This window comes from Phyllostomus discolor, chromosome 3, assembly GCF_004126475.2.
Source record: "Phyllostomus discolor isolate MPI-MPIP mPhyDis1 chromosome 3, mPhyDis1.pri.v3, whole genome shotgun sequence".
Classification (NCBI taxonomy): Eukaryota; Metazoa; Chordata; class Mammalia; order Chiroptera; family Phyllostomidae; genus Phyllostomus; species Phyllostomus discolor.
In genome coordinates, this window is record NC_040905.2 from 93,824,699 (window position 1) to 93,837,551 (window position 12,853).

Below are 12,853 nucleotides of genomic sequence, written 5' to 3' on the forward strand. Positions count from 1 at the left end.
TGTCCCCAATAGGAGATTTGGCCTGCAACCCAGGCATATTGCTTGACTGGGAATTGAACTGGCAACGTTTTATTTTGCAGGCTGGCACTCAACCCACTGAGCCACAGCAGACAGGGCTCCAATGTGTTTTTTTAAAAAATATTACATATTTATTCGTTTTTAAAGAGAGGGGAAGGGAGGGAGAAAGAGAGCCCTGGTTGTTGTGGCCCAGTGGCTTGAGTGCCAGCCTGTGAACCAAGAGGTCCCTGATTCGATTCAAGTCAGGGCACATGCATGGGTTCCTGGCCAGGTCCCCAGTTGGGGACATGGGAGAGGCAACCAGTCGATGTTTCTCTCTCTCATCCCCTCTCTCTGAAAATAAAACAAACTTTTAAAAAAGAGAGAGGGAGAGAGAAACATCAATCAGTTGACAGAGAGTATTATGCTAAGTGAAATAAGTACACTGAGAAAAAGGCTTGGCCTCCATATGTTGTTGAAACCACATAGCGTTCCATACACTGTTCATTGTCCCAAAGGGCCAGCTTTCTTGTCTAGAGGCAATTCAAAGCCAGCTTAAGTTTCAGAAACTGCTTTAGGATTTAAGAGTTTTAGGAACTGCTTCAACACCAAGGAAGTTGGAGTTGTTCGTGAAAAAGCAGCAAAATTCCACTCTGAAGCATTAAACAAATTCATAGAAGCAGGGCACTATCTCCCCCAGAATTTTAAATGACAAGGGTAATCTTGCCCAAATGAACTTTTGTCTGACAACTCACTTTCTAACATCCTTCCATGCTTTGTCCAGCGTCTCCACGCTGTAGACGCTCCCTCCCATGAGTCACTTAGTAGCTGTCTCCGTTATCAGATCAACCGTCTGGGTATCGCAGAGCTGGTCTTCAAGTAACCTTTTTTTACTTAATAATGGCCCCAAAGCGCAAGAGTACTGATGCTACCAATTTGGATATGCCAAAAAGAAGCCGAAAAGTGCTTCCTTTAAGTGAAAAGGTGAAAATTCTTGACTTAATAAGGAAAGGAAAAAAATCCTATGCTGAGGTTGCTAAAATCTACAGTAAGAACGAATCTTCTATTCGAGAAATTGTGAAGAAGGAAAAAGAAATTCGTGCCAGTTTTGCTGTTGCACCTCAAACTGCCAAAGTTACTGCCACAGTGCGTGATAAATGCTTAGTTAAGATGGAAAAGGCATTAAGTTTGTGGGTGGAAGACATGAACAGAAAATGTGTTCCGGTTGACAGCACTGTGTTGCGCCAGAAAGCACTGAGCCTATACGAAGACTTCAGCAAGGGATCCTCTGAAAGGAGTGACACCAAGCCTTTTACTGCAAGTAAGGGATGGTTACACAGATTCAGGAATAGGTTTGGACTGAGAAATGTAAACACTGCAGAGGCTGTGCCTGCTGTTGGAGAAGCTGCTGCCACATTTCCGGCAGAGTCGAAGTTGATTAAGGAGGAAGGTATGTATAGGAAAAAAACAGTGTATGTAGGGCTTGGTGTTATCTGGGGTTTTAGGTATCCACTGGGGGTGTTGAAAGGTATTTCCCCGCGGATAAGGGGGGACTGCTGCACATCAAGAGTGGCTGTTTGCAAAGTTTTCTTGCCAGATGCACAGGCTGGAAAAGGCGCTGCTGTGGTCGCCACCTACCGAGGAGGGGGAGGGGGAGGGGAAGGATGGCCGGCGTGGCTTGAATCCCCAGTGAGGAGAAAAATCACAAAATCACTCAATCGCGCACTTTATATTAACGTATATAATCTCTGGGTCAAGTTTTTTAAACTTTTGACTTTAACTTAGATTAACAGTAACGTTTCTGCATTTCCAAAATTCATGAGCTAATGACAGTTGAGAAGCCAAAAATAACTGGCGGGGGTGCGGTGGGTGGTGGATGCTTTTGAATAAAACTGCTTAGTCTGAGCAAAACCGGCTACAAATCAGGTTATCTGTTACCACTCCATGGCTTTTCCTCAACTTTATTTTTAAATGTCGAGTGCAGACGAGAGCAAAGCCGCAGTGGGTAAATAAAAACAGGAGTCCCATCTCTCCACTGTCCAAAGTCCGGGCAAAATGTTTCTTTTGAGGCAAGCTTACAAAACTAACGGGTTTCTCTGTGTCCCAGAGGGTGGTGCAGGGCGGAGAAAATCCCCTGGAGGAGCAAGGAGGCCGCCAGGCCGCCCTGGGGATCCCCGGCCTTTGCCGTGTCCCGGTCTCGCAATTTGCAGGGAATCTCCGGTGCAAGAGTAAGTGCGAGTCTTCGGCGGCGGCTGAAACTGGCTGGAGCTCCGCAGGGAACAGGCAGGAGCCACCACCGGTCTGGATTTTGGCCCCTGCTCCCCTCCCCCACCCGGGCCGCCGAACAGGCCCCAGGTGCAGCCATGTTCTCGATCCCACCACCCCGCGCCTCCATTGACAGTCCTTGTAGAGAGGGCCGGGCGCCGTGTTCTCGGCGTCCCCCGGCTCGGAGTTCGCCCGCGCGATGCTTTTTGGGAGTTGTAGTCCACCGCCCTCTCCACAGCGTTAATGGATAGGAATCACAAACTACAACTCCCGCTGGGCGGCGTTGCGGGTGCGCAAGCGCCGCGAGCCTTTGAGGGACAAAAAAAAAAAAAAAAAAAAAAAAAAGGAGGGGGGGGAGAGAGAGAAGCTCGGAGAGCAGAGAAAAGGGGCCACTGATCGCCCCCCCGCTTCCCCACACGCGCTCTCTAACCGTGGCCGCCCGCCTGCCGCGGTTATCCCGGCCCCTCTCTTGGTCCCTAGCGATTGGATCTAGGCGCTAAGCGAGGCCCTGCCCGGGCGGCCATGCGGCGGTGACAGAAGCTCGGCCGAGACGCACGAGCCCTCGCCCTCTCACCTCCTGCCCGCTAGTCAGCTCGCCTCAGACTGAGGCTGCTCCGTCGCCGCCACAGCTTGCGCACGGCTCACACTCGCTTTCCTTCAGCACCCCTACCCCGGCGCTGCCCGGAGGCGGCTGCACTCGGGTGAGTCCCTGGCTCCTCATCCCCTGTCCCCCGCCCCAGTTGCCATCGCGAGCAGAGTCTTTATTTGAGACTGCCCCTCCGGGGCCTGCACGGAGGGGAGTCTAGGGACTGTCGGCGGCCGAGTTGGGGTACCCCTGTTCCCCAGGCCCGGGCGGCTGGCTTTGGGGGTGGGGCAGGAACAGACGCGGTCGCGGGGGACAACAGTTGCACGCGCGCGCCTCGGTACTCATGGGGGAGGGGCGCGCGCGCCGGCGCCGTGTTATGGTGGGGGGGGTCTCACGCGTGAGGCGAGCGCGTGAACGAGCTTGCGGCTGCGCATGCCCGACTGCTGATTGGCCGGCTCGGACGGTGCGGATGCGCGCCGCGGTGCCAGGCTCGAGCTGTGGGGTCGCGCTTAGCTTGGTGTCTCTGGGGCTAGTGCGCCCGGGCAGCAGACTCTCCGGATTGGCCGCCGGGCGGCGGGGGCGGGGTCGGCGCTTCTGTGCTTGGTAACTTGGGCCGACGGGCGGGCAGGCTGGCGAGCGTCGCCCCTCCCTGTCCCTGTCTTTCCCTGCGTTCGCCCAGGTGGAAGCCGGAGTGGGCTTTGTCCCCGCCCAGCGGGCGCGCCTGCCCTGCTGGGCCGGTTTTGATGGGGGAAATAAACACAATGACCGGAAGGAAAACCTCAGCCTTCAGGCCACGAATATAAGCCGTCTGTATTGGGCCAGCACCTAAGCGGGTTTCAGGGCGGGGAGGAAGACAAAAAAAAAATTGTCTTTGCCTTTCCTCCCCCATACATATTTGCTTATCCAGATTTTTCCTTTATTAAAGCGAGGTTTCATTTATTTATTTATTTATTTATTTAGTTTTACGGTTTTGCGCTAATTTGCGACTGAGAGTGTTCAGATGTCTGGTCCGGTTCAAGTAGTGCTCACTTCAGCGAATGTGGGGCCTGGTGCAGACTTCTCACCCTTTCTGCATTCAGCTTTGCTTCAGACAGTGGATTGATGGATGGGCCACAGTGCCTCAGAGTAGTCTCTGGGTAGTAAAGAGACAAAAGGGGAAGCTAGTTTGCAAATGAGAATGTACAGAAGACTGCCCTGAGGAGGCAGGGCTTGCATTACACTCCTTCCACCTAAAGCCTATCATTTGGGATGACTTATTTCCTACTACAGTAGACATCCCTCATCCACGGTTTTGCTTCCCGCGGTTCCAGTCGAGGTCAGAAATGGAAAATTCCAGAAATAAACAATTCGTAAGTTTTAGATTTCTTTCGCTGTTCCGGTTAGAGTGATAAGGTCCTGCTCTGTCCCACCGGGATGTGAATCATTCCTTTGTCCAGTCTTTACACACTTACATGCCACCAGCAGCTTGTCAACTCTTTTGGTATACAGTGCTGGTGTTCGACTAACACTTACTTTCCTTAATTATGGCCCCAAAGGGCAAGAATAGTGATGCTGGCAATTTGGATATGCCAAAAAGAAGGCGAAAAGTGCTTCCTTTAAGTGAAAAGGTGAAAATTCTTGGCTTAGTAAGGAAAGAAAAACATCCTATGCTGAGGTTGCTAAGATCTACAGTAAGAACGAATCTTCTATCCGAGAAATTGTGAAGAAGGAAAAAGAAATTCGTGCTAGTTTTGCTGTTGCACCTCAAACTGCCAACGTTACTGCCACAGTGCATGATAAATGCTTAGTTAAGATGGAAAAGGCATTAAGTTTGTGGGTGGAAGACATGAACAGAAAATGTGTCCCTGTTGACGGCAGCACGTTGCTCCAGAAAGCACTGAGTCTGTATGAACATTTCAATTTCAGCAAGGGATCCTCTGAAAGGAGTGACACCAAGCCATTTACTGCAAGTAAGGGGTGGTTACACAGATTCAGGAATAGGTTTGGACTGAGAAATGTAAACACTGCAGAGGCTGTGCCTGCTGTTGGAGAAGCTGCTGCCACATTTCCGGCAGAGTTGAAGTTGCTCAAGGAGGAAGGTATGTACGTATTCAAAAAACATAGTACATACAAGGTTTGCTACTGTCTGCGGTTTCAGGTATCCACTGGGGTCTTGGAATGTATATGCTGCACATAAAGGGGGACTACTGTAAATGTTTTTGGTTTGTCCATTCTTAAGCTAGTATAGCCTTGTGCTTTCCTTTAGCCTGCTTCTCAGTATCTTCGTTCACACCTGTAGGCTAGAATGACTTTTTCTGTTCTTCAGGCTCTTCTTGTTTATATGTCTTCACTTTTTTAAAGGCTATATTGTTGGGTCAGAATTGGCTGTTCTTACATTATCCCAGTCAATTTGTCTGCCCCTTCTAGGAGGCCATCTTTTTTCCTCTGTGCATGTGTTTGGTTCTGCCTTGTTTTCCTGAGCCTGGCCTACTCACTAGGTATTAAACTCCAGGCTTTTCTGCCTGTGTCCTCCTCCTAGTCTACACTGTTCAAGTGCTTTAACAACAGCTAACATTTGAATACTTATGTTTCTGGCATTGCTCTGAAGCCCTTACCATATGTTTTCTTATTTAATCTTTAAAGAACAATTTTGTAATTCCATTTTACGATGAGGAAGAAGCCTAGAGAAGCTGAGTAATTTACTCGATCACGCTGTCAAGTTAACCTTGACTGTAAGGTTTGAATCTAGGCCACCTGACTCTCAACCTGGAAGCCAGTGGTTCTCAAACTACTTTGAGCATCAGCATCCCCTGGAGGACTTGTTAAAACACAATTGCTAGGTCCCTCCCTGGGTGGGGCCAAGTAATTAGCATTTCTAAGGAGTTCCTTGGTGGTGTTGATACTTTAGAACCTTTCACGCTGGCAGATTAAGTTTTAAGTGAGGGAAATTTATAGATGGGTGCATTTCATTACTTTAAAAGTAGATCTGAGCCCTGGCTGGCGTAGTTTAGTGGATTCAGCGCGGACTGCGAACCAAAGGGTCACAGGTTCGATTCCCAGTCAGGGCACATGCCTGGGTAGTAGTCCAGGTCCACAGTGGGGGCCACGTGAGAGGCAACCACACATTGATGTTTCTCTCTCTCTTCCTCCCTCCCTTCCCGTCTCTAAAAATAAATAAAATCTAAACAAAACAAAAAAAACTAGATCTTGCCCAGATTGGTGTGTTTAAGTGGGTTGAGCATCAGCCCGCTAACTGAAAAGTTGTGGGTTCAGTTTCCAGTGAGGGCACATGTGTGTTTTGAGGGCCAGTTCCTCAGTTGGGGGTGTGCAGGAGGCAGCTGATCCATGGTTCTCACACATCCATATTTCTTTTCCTGTGTTTCTCCCTCCTTCTCCTTCTCTCTAGAAATGAATAAATAAAATCTTAAAACAACAACAACTAGATCTTAAAAAAAAACAAAAATAAGCTGAGCTGTTTATAACTTACTGAGTGTTAAACACTTTTATTACCAATGGTTACAAAATTAAGAGTTTAAAAAATAAAAAGTCTCCATTTTAAAAAAGAGCCCAGAATATTTAAATACAGAATAAAATTAGGAATCTAACAATTCACGCTTACTCACTTAGTTAATTTATTCACAGCACAGGCATTTATCTCTTTCCAGAGATGCCTAAAGGTCATCCCATCCCCACCTTGGAGTACAAAGCCTGGGCACTGGAACAGGTGGGGTCATAGGACTAGAGCTTGGGACTGAGATAGGTTGGGCCAGGCTAAGGCTGGCAGAGCAGCTAGAGCTCCTGCCCCTCCTCCCTCAGCTGCTTAGACCTCCAAGGATTTGGCTTAGTTTTCAGAATATGACTATAGAGTCTGACATTAAAATACAGGTTTTGGGTTCTTTTTATTGTGGCACAAGTCTTGTTGAGAAAGATTTTTTTTTTTAAACCGTGGCTATTTTGTTACATTATCTTTTTTTAAAGATTTTATTTATTTATTTTTAGGGAGGGGAGGGAAGGGAGAGAGGGGGAGGGAAGGGAGAGAGGGGGAGAGAGAGAGAGGGAGAGAGAGAGAGGGAGAGAGAGGGAGAGAGAGAGGGAGAGAGATATCAATGTGCGGTTGCTGGGGGTTATGGCCTGCAACCCAGGAATGTACCCTGGCTGGGAATCGAACCCGGGACACTTTGGTTCCCAGCCCACGCTCAATCCACTGAGCTACGCCAGCCAGGGCGATTTTTTTTTTTTATAGTGAGTTTCGTAATAGGGAAAGCAATGTCAAATTAGGTAGGAGGAATGGGATTAGTTTACAATTAAGGTCTGTCATTTTTGATCATTCTTAGCTTGATGGTGTGTTCCAAAACATAAAATATAGAAGACAACCTCCCCCTACCCTATGCAACAGCATGGATGGAGCTGGAAAGCATTATGCTAAGCGAAACAAGCCAGGCAGTGAAAGACAAATACCACATGATATCACCTTTAACAGGAATCTAAACAAGAAAACAAAACAAAACAAAACAAAAAACTAGCATAATATAACCAAAGACACTGAAATAGGGGATAGTCTGATAGTGACCAGAGGGGAGGGAAGAGGGAATTTCAGGGGGGAATGGGTAGGGTTTACAGGAACAAATTTGGAGGACACATGGACAACACCTAGGGGTGGGGGTAATGGGGGGGAAGGGGGGAGGGTTGGGTGGGTGGGCTGGAATGGGAGTAGGGGGTAGAAAACTGTACTTGAACAATGATTAAAATTAAAAAGAAAAAAAGAAGACAAGCTCCCTAATCCAGGCTGTTGTTACTATGTAAAGGAGCAGTAAATAAAACACTGAAAGACTGCTAAACACTTAACTTTTTGTCTGATTACTGGTGAGTAGCTCTTTACATTACATTTCATTTCAGTTCTACCATTGTTTTATTCTTTATTGAAAATGTGAGTTTTTGCCCTGGCTGGTGTAGCTGACTGGGTTGAATGCAGGCCTGAGAACCACATGGTGGCTGGTTTGATTCCCAGTTAGGGCAGATTCCTGGGTTGCATGCCGGATCCCCCGCCCCTGGTAGGGGGCGCATGAGAGGCAACCTCACATTGATGTCTCTCTCCCTCCCTTTCCCTCTCTCTAAAAATAAATAAATTTAATAATAAAGACAACAGGAGTTTCTAAATACTGCAGTCCTTTTTTTAACAGTTGTGGTTATAATTAAAGTGAAATTGTCTTAACCTTTGGGTTCTGCCGATGCTGATCACGTAATTTTTATGTATGTCTAGGGGAAAGCATTGTTTTTGAAGAGTTTTTTGAGAAGTATTCTGAGAATGGTATTTCACTTTTCAAAAATGTGTTAGAGGCAATTTATTTGAAAGATAATTGTGAAGAATTTTATTAATATCAACCTACTAAAGATCATAACATTTTTCTTCAAAAGTTGTATATATTTATTTGGGTTAAGCTTATTCATTGTTACTAACTGAAAGAACATAAGAAATTCAATTAATCAGTTCATTGTAATTGTAGAATTGAAATTCATTGTATTCAGTGAGCTTAAAATGGCAGCAAAGCATTTGAAGAATAATATAAATATATCTTTAAAGATTTTATTTATTTATTTATTTTTAGAGAGAAGGGGAGGGAAGTAGAGAGAGGGAGAGAAACATCAATGTCTGGGTGCCTCTCTCATGCCTCCTACTGGGGACCTGGCTTGCAACCCAGGCATGTGCCCTGACTGGGAATCCAACCAGTCACCTGTTGGTTCATAGCCCGTGCTCAATCCACTGAGCTACACCAGCCAAGGCTGAAAAATAATATTTGATTACTGGGTTATCCAAAGTATAGCTGAGGCTATACTACCTGCCTGGGGTGGTAACATTAACAGTTAGTATTCTAGAGGATGTATGTAGACTGGAAAAATGTGGATAAATCAGAAGTGCTGAGGTTATTATCTTGATATTCATTCTCCAGTTTTTCCTCTTTCTGCCTTCCCCATTTTTCTTCTGTTTGTCCTTTACTGGAACACTTATCACTGCAGGTGTTTTTTTTTTTTTTTTTTTTTTTCCTTTTTCCTCTCTGTTCCTTGTATTATTCCATGGTTGTTTCTGAAACTACTTACTACTCTGCTATTTCCCATATTGGCCTAGTGGAAGAGTGAGAGAAAGTTTAATGTAGTCATGGATTGTCAAGAGTTGATGGAGGATTTAGTTGTAAGGTTAAAACTATAGAGGAGTTTTAAGGAATTGGTTTATTTAAAAAGTGTATAACTTGCGTGGCAAAATGAATTCATAACTGAGAGAGGGAATACCACTTAGTGAATATAGATGTAAGTTCTGAAGTCAGACTACTGGATTCATGCCGCTTCCTAGTGACATTGCCTTGGCAGTCCACTTTCCATCTTTGTGTCTTAGTTTCCCTCTTTTAAAGGTGGGGTGATGATAATAGAATCTGTTTCTTTTTCAGGGTTTTGAAGATAGAATGAGTTAAAGTGCTTAGGATGGTGTCTGGCATACAGTAAGCATTCAATAAATACTAGCCATAAAAATACTGTTTAATACTTTTGAGAAATTGAATTTCCTAAGGAAATGAAAATTTTGCAGTTTGACTACAAAGTTAATCTCCAGAAGCTCTGGAGGATATAAAGTCTGGGAGGACCAAGACTTGTTCATCCTGGGATTTTTCTCCTTGTGATTGTTAAATTGTTTTTGTTTTTGTAATATGGCAAAGGAAATGATATTTTTCCCTTAGCGAGTACTGTATGATTATATTATAGTATAACTATAGAAGCAGAGAGTAGTGAAGAGGTCTTATTTAGGGTGGGTATCTGGTTAAAATGAGCCCTGGCTTGTAGACAGAACCTGTACATTTATTTCTTTTTCTTTATTTTACTTTTTAAAAGATTTTATTTATTTTAGTTTTATAGAGAGAGGAGGGTAGAGAAAGAGAGAGGGAGAGAAACATCAGTGTGGACACCTCCCACATACCCCACACTGGGGACCCAGGTATGTGCCCTGACTGGGAATCGAACCAGTGACCCTTTGGTTTCTCAGGCTGGCGCTTAATCCACTGAACTGTACCAGCCAGGGCTTTTTTGTTTGTTTTAAGTTTGTTTATTGTCTTTTTTTCCCATTATCATTTATCCCACTTATAGCCCTCTCCCCCCTGCAATCACCACATTGTTGTCCATGTCCATGAGTCCTTTTTCCCTCCACCCCACCCTCATAGCTGTCATCTTACTCTCTAGGTATTTTGCTTGTTTGTTCAGTTCATCAGATTCCACATATGAGTGAATCATGCAGTATTTGTATTTCTCTGACTGGCTTAGTTCACTTAGCGTATGTACTCTAGGTCCATCCATGCTGTCACAAAGGGTAAAACTTTCTTCTTTTTTTTTTACAGCTGAGGAGTATGCCATTTGTAATGTATGTGTATAATGTATTGCAGAGACTAATGTCTACCTTGCAAATAGTGAACTTACAATTGAAATAGCTAGCCTCTGGAACTGGTTACATAGCACATAGATGGGCCAGACTGGTGTGGCTTGGTTGGGCATTGTTCTGCAAAGTGAAAGGTTCCCATTTCAATTCCTGGTCAGGGCATATGCCTGGGTTGCAGTTTCGGTCCTTAGTAGGGTGCATTCAAGAGGCAACTGATCGATGTTTCTCTCTCTCATTGATGTTTCTCTCCCTCTCTTTCTCCCTCCATTCCCTTCTCTCTAAAATAAAAAATAAAATCTTAAAGAAAAGAACAAATAGATAAATTCACCTATATTCTGTCTTCAACTCCTGTAAGTTTTGGAGGTAGTGCCTTATTTCCCAGTGGGGATGCTGAAATACAGTATTTGAGGTAGAAACTAGTAAAGGAATTGAATGTAGTTGCAGTTTCATTGCTTTTATAGGTCAGTTAAAGGAGATAAGAAAAGCACTGTGGCTGGTGTGGTTCAGTGGATTGAGTGCCAGCCTGCAAAGCAAAGGGTTGCTGGTTCGATCCCCAATCAGGGCACATGTGTGGGTTTCAGGCCAGGACCCCAGTACAGGGTGTGTGAGAGGCACCCACACATTGGTGTTTCTCTCCCTCCCTTTCTCCTTCCCTTCTCCTCTCTCTAAAAATAAATAAATAAAATTTTATAAATAAAAAAGCCTTAGCTATCTGATTTGTGGCCAAGACCCACTCACTTAAATGTTTTTACTAGAAATTGACAGTTTGATTAATGAAAGCTGAGAAAGAACTTTGTTTCTGCATTGTAATATTTTGATGAAGCTCTTATTATTGACTGCAACATAAATGTGAGTAGGCTTTTGCGTAGATTGGGTTTGCAGAGCAAAAGTGATTTAAGAAAATGAGGTTTGAAGCCCTGGGTGTTGTAGTTCAGTGGATTGAGTGCCAGTCTGTGAACCAAAGGGTCCCTAGTTCGATTCCCAGTAAGGGCACATACTTAGGTTGTGCACCAGGTCCCCAGTAGGGGCCTCCTGAGAGGCAGCCAGACATTGATGTTTCTCTTCCTCTCTTTTTCCCTCTCTTCCTCTGTCTCTAAAAATAAATAAATAAAAATTTTAAAAGAAAGAAAATGAAGTATTGAAGCTGAACTATAAAATTAACAAATGGTCTTGGCTCCAGACGTTACAACATTTAGGTTAAATTATTTTAGTTGTGACATGATAATTTGACAGGGGAGGATGACAGCAAGGTTATAGGGATGGGCAAAGTAGGTAAAGTACCAGCCATCATTACCTGAAAGAGAAATCATGAGTAAGGATACAAAATAATAACAATAATAAGGCAAATAATATAGATGAGTAATAATAATAAATACATACAGTACAAGAATAAACTCACATACTCAGAATGTAACTCTATTTTTGCCCATCCCAGTGTATTTCTACCCACTTTACACATGAAGAAAGAGCAGAGAAATTGACTGGAGTACTGGAATTTGTTTAAACTTGATTAAAGGGGTAAAAGATTTATTAGCTCCGTTTCTTCAACTTACTCTTTTTATTCCTTATATTCCATTTTAACCGTTTTTTAACATTTTTAATTTAATGGCATTAATTACATTTACATTGATAAAACTGTCATAGCTAGAGTTACCTTGGTGAAGCCCAAGATGGCTTGTCCACTTGGTACCAATATGAGGCCAGCGTGGGTGGTTCCTATCATCTCCTTGAGGGTCTCCTCTGTGCCAAAGTGATGGGCTGTTGAAGGGGAGACAACAGTGGCAGGGAGCCTTGCTGGGGGTTCAGGAAGGTGCCTGTGGAGTTGGGTGCCCTGGCATGGAGAAGCTTCTCTCTTGGTGTTTCTGGATTGTTACATGTAAGGCTCACCCACCCGCTGCCCAAAGTGGTTGATCATTGGAATGAGTAGAGGGCCATCCATGTTCAGGGTGTATGATAACATTGGGATCCTGGAAAATTTTGAAAAGCAACCCAAAGAATTAAACAAGGGTCCCAGATAGCTTCAAGGCTGGAAGGGGAATGAATTGCAGCGTTGTATCTAAGAGAAGAAAATGGTTGGAAATCTGATGTTCACTGATAACCTACACAACTTTAACAGACACATCAGCAATCTCTACAAATACCTTAATGATGTGGAAAGTACCTGTAGAAGACAAAGGTGGGGACAGTGGAAGAGGCCTGGCTATCATCTAGGAGAAGGGAAACAGTACTTTTCCCTGTGAGGAAAGGGATTTGTATCCTCCTTGTAATAAAACGGGGCTTCTTTAGAATCTGTTATACACACACTCAACGTGCCCAACATCACAGCTACATCTACAGTTTTATCGCCCCAAATGGAAACTCTGTACGAATGCAGCAATAAATCTCCATTCCTCCCTCTCCCCCTAGTCCCTGGTAACCTCTTGTCTATTTTCTGTCTTTGTAAATTTGCCTGTTAGAGATGTTTCGTGTAAGTGGAATCATACGTTATTTGTCATTTTGTGTCTGGCTTCATTAGTATATTGTTCTCAAGGTTCATTTGTATTGTTGCATGTATTGGAACATCATTTCTTTTTATAACTAAATAAGGTTCCTTTGTATGATATACCACATTT

General features: G+C 44.3%; 1 protein-coding gene and 1 pseudogene across 13 annotated transcripts in view; both read left to right on the forward strand.

Annotated features, from left to right (window-relative positions):
* Positions 1-1,038: 1,038 nt before the first annotated feature.
* Positions 1,039-12,853, forward strand: part of LOC114510426 (general transcription factor II-I) — a 116,265-nt gene continuing 104,450 nt past the window's right edge. For 2 of the 13 annotated variants that reach the window (XM_028529059.2, XM_036020837.1), the window contains exon 1: positions 1,039-1,447. In XM_028529059.2, the coding sequence (XP_028384860.1) occupies positions 1,168-1,447 (280 nt within the window). In that variant the 5' untranslated portion in view covers positions 1,039-1,167. Of the gene's footprint in view, positions 1,448-2,597; positions 2,964-4,753; positions 4,927-12,853 lie in introns of those variants that run through there. The other 11 variants (XM_036020838.1, XM_036020839.1, XM_028529093.2 and 8 more) reach the window with 9 other exon arrangements.
* LOC114502384 lies at positions 11,912-12,809 on the forward strand (annotated as a pseudogene).